General features: G+C 34.7%; 1 protein-coding gene across 1 annotated transcript in view; it reads right to left on the bottom strand.

Moving 5' to 3' along the window:
* Positions 1-21,762, bottom strand: part of jus (EB domain-containing julius seizure protein) — a gene marked incomplete at its 5' end in the record, with an annotated part of 70,904 nt that extends 49,142 nt beyond the window's left edge. The window contains one exon of the mRNA XM_023162885.2: positions 21,600-21,762. Within this exon, the coding sequence (XP_023018653.2) occupies positions 21,600-21,762 (163 nt within the window). The remainder of the gene's footprint in view (positions 1-21,599) is intronic.
* Between the last annotated feature and the right edge of the window lie 2,964 nt (positions 21,763-24,726).

The following is a 24,726-nucleotide window of genomic DNA, read 5'->3' as shown; positions in this document are numbered from 1 at the left end:
GGGCAATTGTTGTAGATTCCAAAAATGATATTATATACAGAGTGTTCCATTTGAAAAATCAAAGTTGCTACTGCTTTCTAATAGAAGCGGCAACACCGCATTGTCGAAAATATTTTAGTTTGCTAGAGAATGTCCGAATATGCCCTCCATTGAATTTTCAAAGTGATCCGTTGTCTGGTTCACCAGAAACGTCTAATGTGCCATCCACCGTGAATCAGCCTGTATAGGTACTCCTGATTTCTCGACTTTTAATGTTTTATCTTTATTATTTTTAACTTACTTTCTCAAAGTGTCACTTGTTCCATATGCAATTTCAATATCTCGTTTCCTCTTCCTCTTCTTCCTTTTTCTGTTATTTGTCCAAAATACGTTAAAGCTCTATAATTTTGATTACCTAATTTATCAATAGGAGAAACGTCTCGAATCACTTTTGCGTAGACTTTTTTGGAAAGTATTTTGTTTATTAATTCGGCTTTAAACCCATTGTTTACTGCAATTTGCTTGATGGTATTAAGTTCTTCATTGAAATTATCTATTGAAAGAGAAACATTGACTAATCTGTGAATCATGCTATAATAAGCTGCTACATTGTGTTAATATGGATGGGTAGAATCGTAATATCCGTATAGGATGGTTTGTGATAAATTGCTCATTCTACTAATTTTTAAGTCCAAGAAATTGATTGAGTTTGAGTTGTCTGCTTCTACTTTAATAGTGAATTCAGTGAATTAAAGAAAATTCTTCTATTTTAGGGAACAATAATCTCTTTTCAGATTGAGAATATTAGTAGTTGATTTTTCAAAAAACTAGAATATCGAATTTCGTTTTTGGATCTACAGTTTCCATTTTGAATGCTATAAAAAAGCCAAGGGAACTGGCTATACTGTTTCATATTTGTTTCGTCATTTGTTTGGGTCATTAGATTTGATTATCAACTTAATTTTTTTGAATACGGATCTCGAGATTTTTTCATCGATTTTTGAAGCCACTGTAATAACAAATCCAGCTGTGTATTACAATATTTTTCTCAGATTATTCCAGTTCCCAAAAATATTGAACTTTCGTTCAACTTAACCATTCCCGAGAAAGCGGTAGTTGGAACAGCCAAAAGAACGGCCTGTATATTTATTTGAATTATCATCAATGTTTAATTCACAACTGTTGATGAGAAGAAAGGTATTCATTTGAACTCAGAAAAAGGAAAGTTGATATGAATTTTTCCACAAAATACTTTTTCTCTTGCTTTGTGCAGTCAGTGGTTTGTAATCGAGTCAACTCTTCACATTCCCGTTTCAGAGGAAACAACAGAGATTTTCATTCCGCAAAATTCAGCCGAAATTCACAGTTTGAAACAGATTCATTACATTCGAACAATCCGGGTAGAATGGAATTAGTCTAGTGAATTGTTTTATACGTTTCGAAAAGTTTCAAATGAGAAGTTGGAATGAGTTATTCGAGGATTTGCCATCTGAACTGCTTTGAAGCTCCGTCCGAAAAATGTAATCTGCTAACAACTCTGAATTTCAAGAACAAAGCACTGAACTGAAACATGTATCTTCAATCTCAAACTATAATCTCCTTTACGCCTGTCTGTCTAGTGCTTGTCATATTCTAATTCATTTTTTTTGTAGTTACTTTGTTTTGGGTGTCATCGGAATCGACTGCATTGGTCATTAGCCTCGTGTCCCATGTAGGAAATGTTAATAACTTATCGACCCACCTAGGGAACATCATGGCTATTCACCGTCCGTCAGCCATGTAACGTTGCAGAATCATCCCAGCTTCAAACAGATAAATTCTCTCGAGAAAAATATCTAATCGAGGTTGGGATCGAACTCACGACCTTCCGATCGTCAGTCGGGCGGGAACAAGAACCACAAGTCAACGTTATACTCCCGATCTGTTGACACTGGAATTGTACTTCATGGTCTTCAATGAATTCAAATTATCATTTGTTCTGTAGACTAAGCCCGATAGCTCTGCCAAGCAGGAAGAAATAGCGCCAAAATATACTTTAGAATACTACTAAGTCCATAATATACCGGGTGATTCTCCAATTAAACTCAAATGTGTGAGTTCATAGTTCAGTATTACTTGTTGTTTAAAGATTATATAATACTTTAGAGACCAAGTAGCAAATTTTATTCAACTAGGGCGGTTTTCTGAAGGAATAGGTTCTGAAGAAGTCAGAGACTGTCTGAAGAAGATGCAGTGGTTCGAAATGAGCATTTTAGGTGTACAAATCCTGTTCAAAAATTCTTGAGAGACGCGTTCAACATGGTTATATTGAATAGATTACTTCTTAGTTCTGATCCATTCATATACCGGGTGTTTCTCTACGGTGGCTCACCCCAATATTTTTTTATTATTGGAGATAAAAAAACGAAATTTAGGGGTTTGTGTGTTAAAGTTCAATTTACATTTTTTGACTTATTTACTTGCTTTGCCGTACTTCCGGTTTGACCGTAAATGACCCCAACTTTCGATTTTCAAATGGGTCATCCTATATATTTTTACTTCATCGCTTCATTTTAGATCAAGTAACATGGGAAAATTACGTCTCTGAGGCTTATGACTTCACAGTCGTTTAAACAACTATTTCAAAATCGCAAATATTAATTTTTCCAGTTAACTTGATTTTTTCAAATGGAAAGGGGGTGGCTCGTCAGCATTTTATGAAAGATACTTTTCTTGGGAATAATTTGATGCCACACACTTTCACTTCATTTTTTCTATTTTATCTTTTCATTTCTCTATCTGTTTAAACAATTTTTAGCTATATAAAAATTAATTTCACAATATTGCCTATCTAAATTTATTTTTGCAATGTGTCCTTATGTAGTAATCAGTAAACCCAACAATATTATTTTAACAAGCTATATAGAATGCTCTTTGGTATAGGCCCGTCATTGTTATTCATAATATTATTGTGTTTACTTATTTCTACACTCTCATAGGCATCTAGTTGCCTGTTGTTGTTAACTTGTCTAACTAATGTTAATGGACTGGAGTCTATGGAATGGTTTTGTTGCAAAATATGATGGGCGACTGCTGATTTTTCAGGTTTTCTATATTTTAAGTGTGTTATGTGTTCCTTATATCTTACTTTAATAGATCTTTTTGTCTGTAATATTTTGCATCACAGTCCTTACATTCAATTTCGTAAATTCCAGACTTTTCCGAATTCTCGACTTTGTCTTTTGGACTTCCCAAAAGGCTCTGTAGTGTATGACTTGTTTTTAAAAACCACCTTCATACCTAGTTCCTTGAAAATCTTTCCAAAGTTCTTCGTATATTGATGGTATGGAACTGAGATGTATTTATCTTGGTTTTTGTCCTTTCTGAAAGTCAAGATTTCTTTCATTCTTAACCTAAACTTCTTCTTCCTTATTATGTCATCTACAATCCCCTCGAGAAACCGTTAGTGGCTGCTATTTCCTGTATTGTACGTCTTTCTTTTGTGAATCTATCATGGAAAGACCTGAAAAATCAGCAGTCGCTCATCATATTTTGCAACAAAACCATTCCATAGACTTCAGTTCATTAAGATTAGTAAGACAAGTTAACTACAACAGGCAACTAGATGCCTATAAATAAGAAATAAGTAAACACAATAATATTATGAATAACGATGACGGACCTATACCAAAGATCATATTATATAGCTTGTTAAAATAATATTGTTGGGTTTACTGATTACTACATAAGGACACATTGCAAAAATAAATTCAGATAGGCAATATTGTGAAATTAATTTTTATATAGCTGAAAATTGTTTTATATACATCTATAATAGTTAAACATATATTGTTAAATAATAGATAAGGCAAAATTATAAAATTAATTTAGGTTGGTATACCTGTATGGGTGGTACACCTGGATGGTTTACCTGTAGCGTCAGCTTCGCGTTAGTTTGTAGTTTAATCTTCCTCTTTGAAGATGATCACTTGGTGATCGAAACACGTGTCGAGGTGTTAAAAATAATGATTTGGTGTTGGGAAAAAAAAAACTTCAGTAATATTCTCAATGGACTAATTTGCGATTTTCTTGCAATTATTCAGGAAAATAGAGAAAATAAAGTGAAAGTGTGTGGCATCAAATTATTCGTAAGAAAATGATCTTTCACAAAATGCCTACAAGCCACCCCCTTTCCATTTAATCGAAAGTTGGTGTAATTTCCGGTCAAACCGGAAGTACGCCAAAGCAAGTAAATATGTCGAAAAATGTAAATTGAACTATAATACATAACCCCCAAATTTCGTTTTTCTATCTCCAATAATAAAAAAGTTATTGGGGTGAGCCACTGTAGAGAAACATCCGGTATATGAATGGTTCAGAACTATGAAGTAATCTATTCAATATCACCATGTTACACGCTCTCAAGAATTTTAGAACAGGATTTGTACACCTAAAATGCTCATTTCAAACCACTGCATCTTCTTCAGACAATCTCTGACTTCTTCAGAACCTATTCCTTCAGAAAACTGTTCTATATGAATAAACATTGCTACTTGGTCTCTCAAACATTATAAAATCTTCAAACAACAAGTAATACTGAACCATGGACTCACAAATTTAAGTTTAATATGGAACGAAATAAACCTAATGCAATGAACAAGTTCATGCTGATTTTTATTCTAGGTTACAACTTCACTCTTGTGGGTAGATCGAATGATTTTGAATAATTTCAGAAGATAGTTTTTGGTTTTAAGCAAAGTTTAAAAAAAGGACCATATGCATATCGATCAAATGTGATTGGTAAATGAGTTATTTATGTTCCAGAAAAAGAAAGCGATGATATGAACCCAAAAAAGGTCAGTTACGAAATCTAAATACAAGAATTTAGATGAATTATTTCAAAATGATTATAATTACCTTTCAAATACCTTAACAATTTATTTCATTTCAATTGGCTAACCAGGTGAAGTATATTAACTTCACAGTTTTCAACTGTTTCATCGTCTTATGCATTGAGGGAAATAATCATTAACAATTTACAAATCGAGGTGAATTCTCAGTTATTCAAACTTTTGGCAAAGACCCAGGTATTTGAATTTTTGGCGAAAACTTCTGCATTAAAACTTTTGGCGAAGCAACTTCAGTAACAATGGCGAAGGTATCAGGTGTTATCCACTAATTTTGTTAATGTGTTAGAAGTTGCGCCACTTTTGTAGTTTTTCAGCACAATAATCCTACTGGGTATTTGCCATTTTAGGATATACCTTCACTTCGTTTTGAAACATTTGATTTTTAACGACGGTCAGTAGCTGTATCTGATCGATGAGATGAAGAAAATATATCTTTATTAAAACGAATTTCGAAAGCTTTATAAATCTGATCAACATGGCTTTCGTAGCAGTCGTTACAGCTTGTGTCATAATTCCCAAAATTATCAGTTTCCATCATCTTTATGAACAAGACTACTTGGAATTAATGTTGAGTTTTCTGAAAATCCTATTCAACTCACGAGTTTTACATAATGTTTTGAAATCGGGAACCATTTAAATAATTTTCATATCTTTGCCCCTGTCAACGTTTCAACGTTTTTGTTCAAGGAAACAACATGCATTTGGATACACGGCCGTAGAATGTGAAGAAGTACGAATTTTGGTGTTGAAGAGAAGATTTATTTATTTATTTATTTATTCATTTATTCATCATCTAAATAAGCTATCACAGCCTAATTACATGGATAAAAAAGATAAAAGTTCATATAATCCTTGGAATACTTATGAATGTATAAAAATAGTAAAATATGTACCAGAACTGTAAAGGGAAATGCTGAATAAATAGGTAAATTTAACAACATTTTTTGCGGAATACTGATTGGGGGGTACGTCAAGGGGATACGTGAAATGGTAACATACTGAGAATTTCTGAAGAATCAATATTATTATTCAAGAGTTTGTGCATGAATATCATTGCTGATAAGTGGCTTCGCTGTTCTGAATATAATATTTAAAATTCATGTCGTAGATCCAAAGACCTTGTTGGCTATTTGCGATATCGCTTAAAAAATAAATACCTCAAGTATTTGTTCTGAATTTTCTCTAGTTATTTCATTAGGTTTGGTACTCCGCACAGCAAATAATGGAAGCAAATTTCAATTTCGGTCTTACCAACGAAAAATAAAGTAATTTAATCATCTCTATATTAGAGAATGAAGAAGTTTGTATTTCAGTATCTCCTAAATTGTAGAAATTGTAGAAATTGTAGAAAATTGTGGAAAAGTAGGTCTAAATTTCTCACATCAAAAATGTTTTGCCTTGTGTGATAATCTAAGTCAACCTTCAATTTTATTATATCATAAAACGTTTTGTATCATCATTCCCTCAGTCATATAATCTCAATCGCAGCTCACAGGCTCTGACTGAATTTGTTTATGATAAAAAACTTCCTAAATATAGTAACTGTTATACTTTTTCAAAGCATAGTTACTTATTCAAAACTAACTCTCAGGGTTACTTCACTTTCACAATGAGAGTCATACATCAATGCCCTTCACAGTTGAAAGATCTGTTAAAATATGTTTTCTGGTAAGTAACCCCACTATATACGGCAACCCTCAGAAGACGAACGCTGTGCGAGTTAAAGATTAACAGGGTCTTATCTTTCAACGTAAGATTCCTAGAACGGCCAAAATTTATGTCATTCCCTTTCGAACGGATCTAGTAGTCTAATAAGTTATCTTACATTTTATAAATGTAACGATCATCAATTTTATTGAAATTCAGTCAACTTTGTTTCTCAGTTTTTCTTCAAAAAATACAGTTGTCGCAGAAAAAAGTAGTGCACAGTTTTATCACACTTCGTTGCAAGAAACTTGCGTGTACAAAGTTACTAACAAAAATCAGTTTGGTATTTGTGTTTTTCCAGTAACATATTGGCATTGTGATTTAGAGTAAGATGAAGGTTGGGTTGATAGTTAATCAATGTCGTGCATTGAAAATAGTAGTTACACAAAAATAATTACTGCAACAATGTGAATTAAAGTCACCAGCATACAATGCAGATTACCAGACACGCTAAAGCCAGCCAAACGAATTTCACGAATATATACGAATAGTTTTCATTTGAATAACGACCCGTATTTTCTGAAGAAAATCTAATAGAATTTTTTTGAATAGAAAGGAACTATTATTGCTGGTAATTTTACACGGAAGGTAGTTGTGAAGTTCTGGTGCTACATGAGAAAAAATCTTTGTTCAAAAGGTTTTGACACGAAAGGTACAATATGAAATTTTTTGACAGGTACCCTGATCTTTCATTGAATGATATTTCATGCTGACTTTGAGGTAATACAACTGTCTCAAGTCGAGAATATTAATTTCACTGAAAAGATTATCAGATGAATATCTATAGTTTTTTGATAATATTATTCTTAAGAACCTTTTCCGAATAACTTTTAACGGTTTGACATGAGTTATTTTCAACTCCACCTCATCCCAGAATATCGCAACGTAAATGGTACAGTGTAGGTTTTCACGGATGCTGAAATATGTGAAATTGTTTTTCCTGCTCTGCATCCATTGTTTGATATTTGAAGGTCGATGTTTCGCCATCATCTCAGAGGGCATTATCAAGACTTGTTACTGCGCCTTATTCGTAACTTGAGACTTTTTTGGCATAACCAGAATATCTAGGTATATTCCTCTGTACACACACACATTTTCTGGTGGTCCTTATATGGCGAGAAGAAAGCGTAACACGTTTATAATGAAGGATTTCAAAGAAAAGGTAATTTATTTGATACTTCTGCGCACTCAATTGAATCAATCATTGAGTTTATCAAACAATTTGAATATTTTGCCTTCTGGAAATTGCAGATGTAGTTATCTAGTTATTGCATCTAGTTATTGCATGTGAATGTGAAATGTGATCCTAATGTTTTGCATATGCAGATAAACTTTCCGTTGAAAATATTTTTGTTTGCACTTGACTCTTTTTGGGTTTCAAATAGTAAATAATCTTATCATTTGGAGTTCATAGTTCAATAGTAATAACAAATTAACATATTCAACAACAACGGTAGTTATTTCTCGTGAATGTATTGAATTACTCAATTTTTGTCTCAATTTTCAGGACTTTAACGACAATATCAGCTTGTTTAAGTAAAATGCTCGCAGATGTAAAATAATGCAATAAAATTCAAAAGAAATTAATATTCACGACCGTAAAATACCGTAGTCACTCTCTGATCAAAATAGTTATCATTTATTCACTCTATTTCGTCAAATCCCCATGGATGAAAATAACATTCAATAACACGTGCGAATAATAAAATTGCTTTATTGAATGGGTGTTCTGTTCGGGCAACGTACCGCGCGCTTCTCCCATTTTACGGACGCCATAATCGTCCTACCGAGAGGACTATTCGCAATGTGCTGCATAAATTTGAGTGTACTGGTTCAGTAAATGATCGATCAAACGTCACAGATCAAACGTCGACGAAATGCAAGATCTCCGAAAACATCGCCGCTGTCTGTGAAAATGTGCAGGAGGATCCAGGGCGATAGATTTCGCGTCGCTCACAAGAACTCGGCCTTTCGCAGACCACAACTTGGCGAATTTTGCGTCGTTACTTGGGCCTGCACCTGTGCAAAATTCAACTGACCTAGGAACTGAAGGTAAACGACCATAAACAATGACGTGTGTTCGCTGAATGGGCTCTGAAGCAGTTGACAACTGACCCTAATTTTCATCGAAAACTCATCTTCAGCGATGATGCCCGTTTCTGGATGAATGGGTACATGAAGAAATAAAATTGTCCATATTTCTTCGAGAACGACGTGTACCAGGCCATCACCGTCAACGGCGAGCTTCTTTTGGCTTGAATTGGATGAGCTGGACACCAACGACAGTGGTTTCAACAGGACGGCGCTACGTGCCATATAGCTCATGCCGCATTGGATATTCTGCACGAGCGATTTGAGGGTATCATCATCTCACGTGGAAGTGGCCTCCGAGATTATGCGATTTGATCCCGTTAGACTTTTTCTCGTGGGGTTTTCTTAAGTCGCACGTGTATGCGAATAAGCTACAAACCACAGCGGTCATCAAAGCCAACAAAACCCAGTCCATCGGTTGAATTCAGTCTGATTAAGGCGCTAGGGTCATGGAAAATTGGATCGGAATGGAATGGAATCGGATGCGCTCCACCCAGAGAAGCCGTGGCGAACATTTGAACGATGTTATATTCCACACATTATGAGATCAAATTATCTAAGAACAATTCGTTCAAGCCAGTCTCAACTCTCTACACAGTAGGTTAATGGACTGACACCTATCAACAACTACTCCCTTGGCTAATACCACGAAGGGCGTTGGATTATATCCGACAGGTGTCAGTGCAGGATTCTTCACAGAAGTTATTCCTGCATATGCTGTTGGCGATACAACTGCCGCAATAGATTTTCAATTATTGGAACACACTTGCAGACCGGTTTCGGACTGTTTGGCCACTTATCAGGGCAAAATAGTGCATATCATCAACATGAAGTCGATGATTTCCGATAATTGAAAATCGAAATCCGTCAGAATATCATTCCTCGAACTAAGCTGAAGTATACAACAAACAACAGGTTTGTCGTCGCCCCATCTGCCTGTGAACGAGGTACCCAACTGCATATCCGAAATTTGCCCAATTCCTTGTATAAGGAAAGGAAACTTTCACATATAGTCAGTGGGCATACTTGAATACTGGCTATAAATCAAATTATCTAAGAACAATTCGTTCAGGCATGTCTCAACTCCCTACACAGTAGGTTATCAGAAAACAACTACTCCCTTGGCTAATACCACGAAGGGCGTTGGATATGAGATCAATAAGTCTTTCGAACGAATTAAAATTTTTGATGATATCTCACACACACTTTGTTTTATTTAAATTCAAAGATGGGAAGCGCTTATTGAAAGATCTTGTGATATTCACTTGGGTTCATACCCACGATTTAATGCAATAGAAAGTATGACAACCAGTAAAATATTACTTCTGTTACTTGTATTATCACTTTTAGTTGCTGATTATTTCCATTTTTTTGCAGTATCAACTGCTAGGTTATGAGCCGCGTTCTTGCTATTTGTTCTTCAAATTTCATCTAATATATCTGCGGCTTTCAAGAATGCCAACAGGTTGCTCAACGTTCGTCTAGGTTAAGTTAGGTTAGGTCTAAAGTAAGTGGGTCTATTCGAGCCTCCTCCGCAACCCGCAATTGTTTATTGTGGCTTACATTTATTCACACTTGACCAAATAAACCCAGTTTCTCAACGAAACCGATTAGTTTGTATGGTGAGTGGTCTTTCAGGTCAAATGGTAAGAGTGCAGCTCTGCCGAACACCTGATTCGGTCCCCAGCGGGATAGACAAATGTATATGCTCTGCTGTTTCATCGTTAATGAGGTAGTCCGACAGTCAAGGTGCAAGATTTCCATCATGATCCCATATGAGGGTTTTTGCACATCAGATACACCTGAGGATGCCCTAGATTCAACCATGCAGGATTTTCTTTCCTGTGGTTTTGGTGAATCATCACTTGAACGCAGACGTTTGCTAACCTGCTCATGGGGGGTTTGTTCCTCCACCTGAGACAGATTCTGCGTACGCCGCTCAAGAATTTGGTGCAAGGCGGTTTTATAAGATACCCCGCTCTTGAGGAGATGACTCAGTCGTTTCCTGGCTGCAGCACTAAACCTTTTTTTTAGGTTCAGTCATTGGATCAGGAGTTGGGGACTTGAGAAGCTCTCGCTCCTGAACTAAATTTACAGGAAGGTCAGTTGGAGTCGTAATCTCGACATCCATCTCCTCTGTAGACTCGCTCCTGAACTAAATTTACAGGGAGGTCAAAACGTTCGTCTATCATTACATAAAATTTCTTTCATTGCCCCAGTTTTGTTCATTTTATATTATACATTACTTTTCATGGCGAATTTTTCAGTATCACAATAAATTATTCAGAGCTTCCCAAAGATTGCAATCTCCACAAAACATATTTCTCAAGAAACTTCCATCAAAATTGGAAATTGTCACAAGCATTTCATGTAATTGCATTAGTCCAAAAAATGTCTCCTTGGTATATCCGTGAGACATTTTTCGTTTTTTGCAAGATTGCAAGAAATTTTCCATTATTAAGGCTTATTATGAAATTCCAAGTATCGCTCCGTTTTCTCGCGAATTCTGAAAATTGGTGTGGGTGACAAAAAAAGACGTTGAAGACCAGTGCTCTGGGAATTGAATTGAATTAAAACGCCATTGCCAGTCACGAAACAGTTGGCTTTCAGTTTCGGGTATTGATTCAGTGCTGGAGATATGTTTTGTATTGAATTTATGCTCGGAAATTGAATCTGTTGAGAGACAGGAAATTTTGAATAACTTTTTAGGTGTTATAATGAAGAGACTGATGTGGTGTTTATGATGATAATTCTATGCCTTGAACGTTATGAAGAATCAGGTCTTTTCATGGGTTAGGCCCTACCTTATTTACGTCATATACAGATGATTCTGGAACTGCATCGATAGATATTGCGAAATGTATAGTTGAGAAAATTATGAAAATTTCTCAGTACGAGAATATATTCACACTTTCGATTGGATCTGAAGTTATTAGATTATTCGAATGGAACATCCTACATTTTATTACAGATTTAAATTATTAATAAAATTCTTGAGCTGTTTCATACCACACACTTTCCATCTTCCATCGTTTCAGAAGTATATGACATTGAATATAATAGTGGGAGTAAAACTTCACAAAAGTAATAGCTATACATTCAATTAGCCTAATAGGGGATCTGGTCAAAGTAAACAACATACCAAAAGGCGGACCTTGACTACAGTGAAATTGTCTACGTAGATCCAGAATTTCGAAATCATATCATCGATATAAAATTCAAGTATGAAGTCTTAAGTATATAAAATATATAAAAAATAGTGTTTTATATATAGAATGTAAACATGGTGTCGCAAATATAAAATTAAAAGTAATGTATATATAAAATATCATGGAAGAAGTTTTGAGTGAAGAGAGAATAATGTTGTATATATTAAATATAAATTCCAAGGAAACAGTAACGAAAGAATACTTATAATGAAAGAATACTTATATTATAGAGCAATAATTTCTATGTAAATTTATTTATTTTTTTTTCAATTTGTTTTTTTTTTATAACAAATTGTAATATATGTTTTTTATATCAATATATTGATGGATGGAAAGGCGTGACTGGGCGCTTATCCATTCCTTAATTTTTGCTTTATTATATTCTTTCATTATTACATCATTAATTATATTCTTTCATTTCATGAAGGATCAATCTATATAATTTGGGTCCGAAGTAGACATAACTCTTTGTAGGGTGTTTTTTTCTGGTCTTGGTATAACAGAAGAATTGTTTTCGTGACGTGTACTGTATGATTTATGGCTATCAGTGTATTTCTGTGAGTATGCTGTCGCATTACTGCTTGTAAAAAATATAGTTGTCGGAGATCAAATAGCTTCGTTTCGCGGTATGAGTCATTAGTGGGGTAAGTGTATGGTTTCTTGAATATTTCTCATGTATATTATATTTTTGAATTTCTGTTGTGGCTCTTCTGAGATCAAGGTTTGTACTAAACGATTAATAGTCCAAATTTGTCAATTTTCTATGTAGGATGTCGACAAAATATATTGCATTTTTTTCAAGGACAAAACACAAGCACTACAAGGAAATCCTTAAGGCGCTCTTAGAGCAGTGCCTGTGCGAAAGTAGTGATTCACATTGTATTTGAATCCCTGGAGATTAAATTCATTTGGAAAAACGTTCTCAGTAAGTTTATTTCACATAAACGCCGTTCTCCAAATGAAAGAGTTCTTAAACAGTAAAGTTCGAGGTGTACTGAGTTGAACCTCAAAGTGATGAGCAGTGACAGTCCGTTGCGTATTTTTTATATGAACCGCTCTTGGTGGAATCAAATGTGCCAAGTCTCGGAAAGCCGATGTCCTGGAATCAAAATGTAATGACGAGACAAGTGTGCTGTCGTCAGCAAAGCAATATATTGGATTCTTGGTTTTTTCCAATACCGTAGAACGGGGTCAGAATGTGCCTACATAGATGAAAATATGCCATTTTGTTTTTCTACAGATATTTGAAATTCGTGCGGTCGTTATGCTCTGGTTATATAAACCAGTCTTTATTATAATGACTATACAAGTTTTGCAACCTGGTGGCGCAATTCCGAACTGCGTGGTTCTCGCTATTTGTTGGGAGGTTGGCGTTGATGAATGAGGCGTATTTTCTACTTGTCCCAAAAGTCTGTATACTTTTTGGTGGTGACCAGTTTGTGGAAAAAATTGAGACATTCAGGTAAATCAATTCGATTTCCCATTCATTTATCATGATGATAACTTAATAACTATTGCATACCAATTTATTTTTGTTAATTATAACAATTTTTGAGATAAGAGCACAAATTTGTGTCTTGATATTGTGCCATTCAGTGGCACAACTTGAGTTCTCAAATAAATGCAAAAGTTATAGATCTCTGCCATGAAAATGGCAGCTTTGCCCCCAAACGCTTCCCACCTGCTACAACCTCTAGATATAGCATTTTTTAGACCTGTTAAAATTGCGTGGAGAAAGATTTTGAATGAATGGAAAGAACTTATGCGCAATAGTCGCTGCATGATAGTTCCAAAGAAAATTTACAGGACTGTTAAAAAACTTTTGAATATTTTACAGGAAAATTATGCCCAAAATCTTATAGCTGGCTTCCGTAAATGTGCTATTTTTCCTGCAAATCTTCACGAAGTATTACAAAGACTACCCTTGTATACTGTTGAAGCCTTACCTGCAGTAAAAGCATTGATTGGTGAAATATTTATTGAACACCTTAATTCGAAGAGACAGACCATCACGTCTACAAGGACCAAAAAGAAAAGAAGAAGAGTTAACATTCCTCCAGCTTCCGATTTAAACCCGCATGATATTAATAATTTACCAGTGAGCTTGAATCAACCTTCAACTTCATCAAGACAGACTCATAAGCAACCTAATCTCCCTCAAAGGGTTACAAGACTTGATGACGAATCTGATAGTGAAAATGATAGTACAGGACATGTTTCTTATGCAGAAAGCGATGAAAATCCCTATTCACCTCAACTGAGCGAGCGATCTGATACAGCTATGGTAGCCATTGAAATTCCTGACACAATGCAGAAAAACGAAGTTAGTGCTGGTGAATATGTACTCGTTATCTACGAAAATCAACTGTATCTAGGACAAGTAAAAGAAGTGGCTGGGCATACACTTTTGATTTTAGCAATGGAAAAGTGTGGGGGAAATTGGAAGTGGCCCAGAAAACCAGATGCAATTTGGTATTTCTCTGATGACATTGAATGAAAAATTGACAGGCCATGTCAAATATCTGAGAGAGAAATCTTTAAAGTTCCTGAATTTCGGTAACTTAAATATTTTGCTCATTAATATATGAATAATTTTGTGTTTGATGTTATTAGTTTGGTTTTTATTTGTGTCACCCTTGAGAGATACATTTCTCTTCTATTTGTATACAAATTCTTCATACAATATATGTTTTTTTACACAACTATGTAAATTTATTTAGTCCTATATTTATTGAGTGAAATGATGAAGGTGAGAATATGCCAGTTGTGTTTCTTTATTGAATATACAGTGAAAACCGATATGGCACATAGTCACCCCAATAGCTGGGTTGAAAATGTGCCAAAAATATATCAGGTTTCGGACATAACTGAAATTATTTTTATACTTTCTTGTACTGTAATGCATTCGCAAACTATGCGGCGTTTAATTATCAGTCATATATTTAATTTTTTTCAATTTGCAATTCGCAAATTGAGGATATTGTGGTTTATGGCTTTCTCCATGATTTTTGATATCACAGATAGCAAAGTGACTGGTCTATAGTCATTTGGGAGAGTTTCCTTGTCCTTTTTGGGAATAGGCTAAACGAGAGCAATCTTCCAACAAGAAGGAAAAACCCCTTTCTTGTAAGACAGGTTGAAAAGTCTGCAAAATACTGGTGAGAGTTCATTTGCCCATTTATTGAGTACGATGACGGGCTTTTCATCAGGACCAGATGCCTTGTTGATATTGAGCTGTTTCAGAATGAGCTTGACAAGACGCTGTCGAAAAGTAATTTTCGGCATTGTGGATTCTTGTGTGGAAATAGTGGTGCGTTACCTAGAAAATCTACTACTTTTTCTATGACTGTTGTTGCAATTGTGTTAGTGCTTGTGTTAGTGCTTGAATTGTGGATTTTGTAAAGTTTTGATTAACAGTTTCAGTTACCGACCAGAAGAATCTAGACACGTTGGGATTGACGAACAGTAAATCCCTAATTCTCTGTTTGTGAAGTTTTTTGATTTCATTCATCCTAAGTTTGTAGCTGTTGCGAGCAATGACAAATGTAGTTCGGTTTTCGTCACTGAGATTTTTACCGGTAGGCCAGTTTTTATAGGAGACAACTTGCTCGTAATTTTTGTTGGCCAGACGTCATTATTTCAATCGAACTTACTGGCATCTTCTCAAGTCGCAATTAGAATTTGAAATAATGATCCCCTACAATTTCTTTTACATCCAAAGTTTTTATAGAAATAAATGTTTCAATATTTCGTTTCTACAAGAAGAAACTCACTCAATTGAATGTAAGTTTACTGCGGGAAAAATCTTGCGAGCTTTGAAATTTTCAAAATAATACTCGCGCAATTTTGAATCATGAGTATATGCTTGAGTCTCCAGAGGAGATGGATGTCGAGTTTACGACTCCAACGGACCTCCCTGTAAATTTAGTTCAGGAGCTAGTCTACAGAGGAAATATGTGTCGAGTTTACGACTCCAACTGACCTCCATGTAAATTTAGTTCAGGAGCGAGTCTACAGAGGAGATGGATGTCGAGTTTACGACTCCAACGGACCTCCCTGTGGCAGGATCTGCCTCAGATGGAGGAACTCACCCCCCATGAGCAGGTTAGCAAACTTTTGCGCTCAAGTGAGGTTTCACCAAAACCAGAGGCGATAAAGCCCTGTACGGTTGAATCTAAGGCATCGTCAGGTGTAGCTGACGTGCAAAAATCCTCATATGGGAAGGTTTTAGAACATCTTTAATTCCAGGAAAAAACAGTTTCAAAATAGCAAGATCATAAAAAGTAAAAAAAAATATTTAAATTTTTTTTCTATATCCAAGGTTTAGCAACTGAATAGCAACTAAATATTCTGTAAAGATCAAAGGGAAAGTATATAATTTATTGAGTTACCTTGCTACCTTTATATCACGATAGCATTATTTGCGATTTCTAGGTATCGGCACGAGCAACAAAATCGTTGTTTTGGCAACTAATTAGCAACTAATTAGCTACAAATTGATGTATTTTTTGCAATTCTGCTGGATTCGCCTTGCTAGCCTGATAGGACTGGCTATTTCAAAGCTTGGCTTTGCAACGAAACGCTTTAGGAGTCTCGTTCATCTTTGATTTTTGAAGATTGAGTTTTTTGACGATTCTATAGGTGCGTCTTTGTGAGGGCAGATTTCATCGCAATTTCCTAGTTATCCAGTAGGTATGCGATGTACCCAAAAAAAAATTGTCTCCGAAAAAAATACTACAGAAGATGTTTTGTCATGATCCAATATAGTAAACTAAAATTGTCGATTTCGTCCAAATTTATTCGATTCTGTTTTTCATATCTTTACGAAATACTCCTATATGAATTCCAATATTTGTTTGGCAATGTACTTTTGTTTGCTTTTCTATTGCATCAACGATATTCTTCTTCATCACATGAGGTCTTTATTTCTCTGTTATTGCTCTGGAGCAATATGAATTGATTGAATTGCAAACGGAATAATACCGCTTGCTGACAAACAGAAACATTTGCATATCAAACAAAACTCAATTGGAATGTGTGGCCTGAATATACATAAATTTACATTGGAAGTGTAGTCTCAAGTCACACATTTGTCAAATTGCGAAACTAATGAATTTTTTCATTATTTGATATGAGAAAGACCGATGCTGTGAATATTTTAATGATAATTCAGATTGTTGCACATTCTCTATAACGTCGTTATGATATCGATTCATGAAAATATGAGAATACATTCAACAGTATCGTTAGGTGAATAAAATCATTTTCAGTTGTATAAAAATCAATTTTTTTAACATAACTTGGATTTGCATATACTTTGATAATCATGCGACATGAAGCGATCATGGTTGAAATAATGAGATCTCGTAACGTCGAGGTTTTGGGTTCGAATGATTTTGCAAAGTATTGTGAATACTAGGGGAGAGGCGGGTAAGTTGACGACGAAAATATGAAATAGTATTCAAAAAACTGAAATGTTTTTTTTTACAAAACTGAAAATGATGTATTTGAGAAATTCGTCATCTTACCCGAAGGTAGGCTAAGATGACGGATATATGCGGGTAAGTTGAAGTATTTTAGCACAAGTTGGAGTTAGAGAAGTTGTGGAAGTGGCCGAGGTGGTAGTGCGACCGACTCACGATAGGAAGGCCGTGGTGAACAATACTGTTTGTTGGTAACCATGTGATTTGGCGTCACCTGACACGGCCACTTCACAGCAAATGCGATAACATGCGTTAACTGACAAGAGATGTCAAAATGTGTTTTCATTAAAATATAAAATGTATCTATTTTATTATGAAAATAGGACAGTTGTACAAAAAACTGAAAAATAACATTGAAACCACTCTTTATAATCACGCATTGTGAGCCGTCACTGTGATGCAGAACTGGGAATAAATAAGATTACCCAGAATTCCTTTCAACAAACCACAGGCTTCCTGTTGTAACTACAAAGAGCCCTCCTACGACGAAGGATTGCCAAGCTATACAATTTCCCCCAGACGTCGCCAATCAGGACAAAAATGACGCCAGAAGGACGGCCGTGTGTCACTCCAGCAACGGTTTCATAACCCACTAGAAAACATGAAGTGCATGCCGACAAGTTTCTAATTAAACTCCTAAGGGTTCTCAGAGGACTCAGCAACCTTCAACATGAAAATATACAGGGTGCTGTCAATCGACTAGACATTCAAGGAACCGATACTAATTAAATGTTGTAATTGATGAGCTTTCAACATATTTATCTGCTAATTCAAAATATTTAGAAATCAGGCGTTCGAATAACCAATTACAGGGTGAGTCAACAAGACTCCTTCGGTTCATTGCTGTCAGGTAAAACAATTTTTCGAATCGATAAATACTACTTTCAACATTATTTTTTTCGCATACTGGGTAATTCAGCCGAGCGTGGCAATCCAAAGTTTTATTTATTCAAATGGAACACCCAGTACATGAATACGTCATTCGATTCCATATTTTTTTAGCTCTGTAAGGAATTTTTGTTTTTGAATTGTCATTGCGGCATTGGCAAGGTATTCCAGAGAAACCTATTTGGTGAATTTTTAATTCACCACCCGCTTGTCTACAGCCATAAAGTGGATTCTTTTTAGGAATAGTTATTCAACATCACTGTGATGATTTCGAGAATCTTAACTTTTGAAAACAGTATATAGGGTGCTCGATAAAACCGGTCAAATTTAATTCATTTTGGAACAAACATAATTCAACTTTTTCAAATGAAATACCATGTACTTTTTCATTTGTATGAAATGTAAGATTTCACTACATTTATTATCGGAGGTATGCTATACGAAAAACAGATATTTTACAAATCACACCCGTTTCATTAATTGTTGTAACTACAAATAATTCATTTATTTATGTTCACTTACCTAAATCTTTTTAAATATGAACAATAAATTTTGAAAAATTAATGAGGAAAATATAGACAGTATTGAAATTAACCTAATGATGCACAACTTTGATTTAACTTCTGTTGACGTTGACAAAATTTATAATTTTGGAGACATGTGAAACTGTAATAAAAATGTCCCTATTGAAATATGAGATATATGATTCAATCAAGAAGAGGGATAGAGCATATAAACTTTTTAAATCGAGCTGCAACAACAACACACAAGATGAATGGGAAACCTTTGAACTATTGAGAAATGATGTTGTCAATCTTTTGAAACAAAAAAAAATATATTATTTTGACAATATTGACAGATATAGACATAATCCCAAAGAAATGTGGAGAACTTTGAAGAGACTGGTTAACAGTAATAGCCATAATGTCTCGAATTGCATATATTTTGAATCAAATAAGCATAATCGACTATTAACGAGTAACAGAAATAGCGTGCGGTTTTAATAATTATTTTGTTCATAGTATTAATGATATTATACAAAGTATTAGCATCACTGAAAGTTGGCACAATGTAAACAATAATTTCTATTGTAAATTCGAAAACTTCAAAATGCTCTCTATGATAGATTTGCGGAAAATAGTTAGTAACCTAGACACCACATTCTCCATATATGAAACGTTGAACTGTAAAATGATCAAAGAGGTCTTCGAACCCATCGGTCATATTATTCTAAACTTAATTAATACATCTCTATATACAGGAAAAATACTATATAATACATGACATAATAAAAACCGACAGGGCATATTCTGATTAGTCTCTACGGCCGTGAACAGTGAACTTCATTCTGCAAACCTATTATCCGACCCTTTGCAAGGCCACGCTTGAGTTTAAGCGATTTTCCGACCGAAGATAGTAAACAAAACAGCGTACTCTATCAGCGCTACTCTGATATACATCAATGATTGATTAGTCGGAAATTCAAGGAAATGAGATTCAGCTATAACCTAATCCAGCCTGAAAATGAGCCGTTTCTCTCGAGAGCTTTGCTAAACTTGAGTAGGTGGGTGTTGCTGAAAGTGAAATCTGGTTACAATTTGACATGAACTTCCGACTATTATTATCATCTCAACATGACGATTCCATGTAAAACATTTTATCAATTTTTTTGTTATGTTCATCGATATACTGCTATAGACAATGTAGGTATCGAATTATTTATGATAGGTACAGGCAATGTAGGTACAAATACTCAGATTTTAATGTAATCTAGTTAGTTTTGGAAATGGTGTAATCATCGAAACTAGTGAACAAATATAAAACTATCGTGGAAAAAAGAAAAAGGGGGGTTTTAATGTGTATTCTCAGTGAACAGCGAAAGTGTTACCAAGGGTTGATAGACAGTTATTGACGTAAAATTTCACCGGAGACCCAGCTTTATAAACCGCAGATGTTACACTGGTGACAGCTAGGTGGGATGTCTCTGTTAAGAAATAAAAAAAAATAACCAGTTAAATCCACAGTTGTTACAAAGGCTATTTTGAGAAGCTAGGCAGTTCTTATCGTTATCTACCTTATTGAACGTCGCTGGGAAAAGTATATAGAGCTGCAAAGAGATTAAATTGAGAAATAAATTTTTTTTTTTTAATTTTTGTATTTTCTTTCTTGGGCCGGGTACTTCTGTGGCCACCTCTTATAGTTCAGGAATGGAGCATAACCTCATTTTTTACACGCTGTATGTATGTATGTATGTTTGTTTGTAACTCTCAAGCTTGGGATCTGTATTTGACAGAATTATCGGCATTATTGCTTGATCTATTCGCGGGCAGATGGCGCTGTATGTAACCTCCTTGATATAATTCAAACTCCTTTGCGCGCCTGCTGCCTTGGGTTGATTTTCAGGCTCCCTCTCCGGAATCGAAAAATATCAATGGTCATTTTTCTAAACAATATACGGCTGATTGATCCCAAAGTTTAGATAAAATAAATATAGTTTAAAAAGATTAAAAACACGCTTTTATAGCATATAAAACTGAAAAATGAAAAACAAATATAGTTTAAAAAACATCGAACTGAAAAGTTAAAAATATTTTTATTAAATAGGTAAGCTTAAAACAATAACGAACGAAAAAATACTAGTACTATTGTGAAAAAAGCGTGGGCGCTTTGTGCCATATTTTTTGTATATCATAATAATACTAGTATTTTTCGTTCGTTATTGTTTTAAGCTTATTTAAAGAAATATTTTTAACTTTTTAGTTCGATATTGTTTAAAAGCATGTTTTTTAGTTTTTTTAAACTATATTTATTCTGAAAATATGCGATTATCAATACTTATAAAGAGAACAGTCTCAAGGATATTTCAAAAATCAATTAGAAATATTAGAAGCTATAAACTATGTCACACACCTTTATTGCTCTTCATGAGTTGTATTTGAATAATATTTTTTTTGGTTGATTTAGGGTGATAATAAAACCTGAAGCTATCTGCTCAGATATAATTACGATTTGGTGATTGCTCTTATTTGGTATTTGTTTTATCTGAATGTGATTTTGTTTCCAATATTGTGTCTTGTTGTGTTGTACGTGACAAATACTCTAAATCAAGCATGGATCATTAGATACTACAAACAGGAATATTGATTGGTTGACTCAATGTTCTTGATCATATGAATAACTTTTCAATGGTGACCTTCAGAGAATACATTACTAATGATAGTTTGGGTTTTGTTGTTCAATATATTGGCAGAATCGTTAAAATGGAAGTACTTGTTGTACATTTGAAAACTTCGATAATAAGCAATTGAATAATATCTATGAAATGTAATAAGTTAGAACAATTGAAGACTTACCCACTCCACATTTGTCTAGATGATTTGTTACTGGTAATTCTGGTCGACAAAGACACTGATGTATCAAATCATCACAGACCGATCCATCGAAACCGCATTCCCGTGTTTGACTGCATTTGTCTCCAAACTTTTTGTTTCCCGGTCTGCAACAGAAAGTCACGTATTAAGTTCATGATGAAACGAGAAACTTGCTTTCAAACAAATACATTATCGTATAAGTGGATCTGAACTGAAATTATAAAGGAAAAATTTTTTAGTGTATTGAAGGATGAAATCGAAAACTGCTTGATCAATTTTGAAAATTTCACACATTTGATGATAGTTGGGTGGAATTTGGACATGTTTCACAGACAGGACACATTGCGTTTCTGATAATTTGGAAAAGTGTTTGTTTTTGTAACTTATCAGAAACTTGTTACGTTGGAAATATGATCGTTCAGTAGTAGCTTTATCTGGCGCCTGAAGAGGTTTATGGAATGTAAAGAACATCTAGTGACAGTGACCAAGGAAAATAAAACTATTTTTACGTAAAGTGCATGGAACTTATTCTATACGAGAAACAAGGCAACCTAAATTATTTATAGAGGCTCGTAGTGACTCTCTCATAGGTAGCTCTGTTGGAGCAATTACGTTTAGTGACATTTAGCTACTGTACATTTGATGACAGTTGGGTGGAATTTTGACATGTTTTACAGACAGGACACATTGCGTTTCTGATAATTTGGAAAAGTGCTTGTTTTGTAACGTTGGAAACATGACCGTTCAGTAGTAGCTTTATCTGGAGCCTGAAGAGGTTTATGGAATGTAAAGAACATCTAGTGACAGTGACCAAGGAAAATAAAACTATTTTTACGTAAAGTGCGTGGAACTTATTCTATACGAGAAACAAGGCAACCTAAATTATTTATAGAGGCTCGTAGTGACTCTTTCATAGGTAGCTCTGTTGGAGCAATTACATTTAGTGACATTTAGCTACTGTACATTTGATGACAGTTGGGTGAAATTTTGACATGTTTCACAGACAGCACACATTTCATGTCATGTCGTGTCATGTCTCAAATATCATATCATGCTAAAGCTTTCGTTTTCAAATTGAAAAAGGTATATCTTTAGGAGAGATTAGTTAATGTATGAAGATGGAGAAGTAGAAGGCCAAAATTTTTCTTTCCCAATGGAGCTTTCATATTACGTTAACTTCCTCAGGCGTGTTGAATACTAACTAACAATTTCTACATCGTGCTTTAATGACACTCGGGCTGAAAAGTCCCGGACCTAGGAAAGAAAACTCGTTTCTTTTTGTTCAAAACTGGCTTTTCATTAAGAGCCATCCAGTGCCACTCTAACATTTTAATATCACTTTTGTAGAACGGTTTTTCTTTTTTCTCAAAATAGGCCTCAGTTTCAGCAATAGGTATCCTCTTCATTCGAGCAAAATTTCTTGCCGTTGAGCATTTTTTGAGGCCTGTGAACAGAGAAAAGTCGCTAGAAGCTAGATCTAGAGAATACGGTGGATGCGGAAGCAAGTTGAAACCCAATTCATTTAATTTTCACATCGTTTTGATTGACTTGTGATTGACAAATTTGTTACTTTGCCATATCGTCGTTCGGACTGCAAAACCTCGTATCTGCATTTTTTTCCTAAATTGATATTTTTAATAAATTGGGATTCCAAGGGTGAAACGCGTATGTGTGCAAAATCTCGAAGCGCTTCGATATTCCTATAACGCCAAATATACTCGGTTCTTAACCGCGTATTTGAATATAGCGAACATAACCTCGTATTTGACGCAGTTCCACATGGTAACTTATAGTGACAGGTGTTTGTCGGTGTTTTGTGTTAAAATCAATAAACTGGTAAGTATTAAATATTACAATTTAATGATTAGAGGGAAGCTTAAGGCCGTATATGCGTGCAGTAGTAAACAAACTCGGTATTATGCTTTTCATACAGTTTTATTTCCATTTCAAATTATTGCATCATATACGAGTTTTTGCTCGAAAATGTTTTTGGTTTACATTGCAGATACTTGATTTTGCACAATAAAAAGTCAATAAAGCCTATTTATGTATGCGTTATACATTATGATTTTATGGGCAGTTGTGACAGGTTTTCATTTAAGATTAAAAAAAACTACAAAATATTAATTATTTTAATATTTTTGAATACTTGTATACTGTATACTGGACTAACTTTCAGTTAGTCTGCCGAAATAATGTTATTTTGACATTTTTTTTTGTCAATGACCTTACTATAGGGGCGCTTATTTGACTTTGCTCTAGCTGCTCACCCTCGAGTAAAATTATTTATCGGAAATATCAGCTTGAGTCTTGTCATGATTTGGACTCGTTTAAATCCCGTTGCTAAATCCCGTTGCGAAGGACGCAATAGGTACCTATAATGCCTTAATTTTCCTGATTTTTTTTGAAAATATAATACAGCGAAAAATAATATTTTACGACCTAGATAACTGCGACCGGCAAAGGAATAAGAAGGGTATTCAATTTTTGAATATACATATTGCCAAATGTTTTAAACTCATTTAGATTTAAATATTTTAAGGGTGAAACATTTGGCAAGTGTGTATTTGAAAAAAAAAAACACCCTTCTGACGTCCTTAAAATTCTTTTGCCGGTCGCAGTTATCTTGGTCGTTTAAAACCTCTGGACTAAAATGTCTTTTTATCGCTTGAGGAATTGTATTCCTCCATTCAATCAGGATACAAACTTTCGGGATAAAAAGTTACACTTTACTCTAGAGGTTTATAATAAACTATTATTTTCAGAAGATGTCCTTACCAAGGGGAAAAGTTATGGTGCTTAAAGCATTAGAACAAATTCATGGTCAAGAGTGCCAGATGCCTGAAAATACCTTTGCTTGCGAAGCGTCTTCACCCAATAACGAAATTTTCCCAGATATGGACATTCCTAACTTTTACATTGATAACAATGTAATAATAGAAGAGGTTGTGGCGTTAAACAATTCAACAGTAGTTGAATTCGACAAAGACATTAAACAGCATCAAGACAAGAATGCAAACAACGAAGACGGAATTGAAAACCTAGATAACAATGAAGATAATGGAAATACATGTCACCCCGAAAATATTCCCCTTCAGGATGTAGAGAG

Source organism: Leptinotarsa decemlineata, unplaced genomic scaffold, assembly GCF_025532065.1.
Source record: "Leptinotarsa decemlineata unplaced genomic scaffold, Ldec_3_MD MMD2_tig00000026_RagTag_RagTag, whole genome shotgun sequence".
NCBI classification, from domain to species: domain Eukaryota; kingdom Metazoa; phylum Arthropoda; class Insecta; order Coleoptera; family Chrysomelidae; genus Leptinotarsa; species Leptinotarsa decemlineata.
This window is presented reverse-complemented; position numbering and strand designations above follow the sequence as displayed.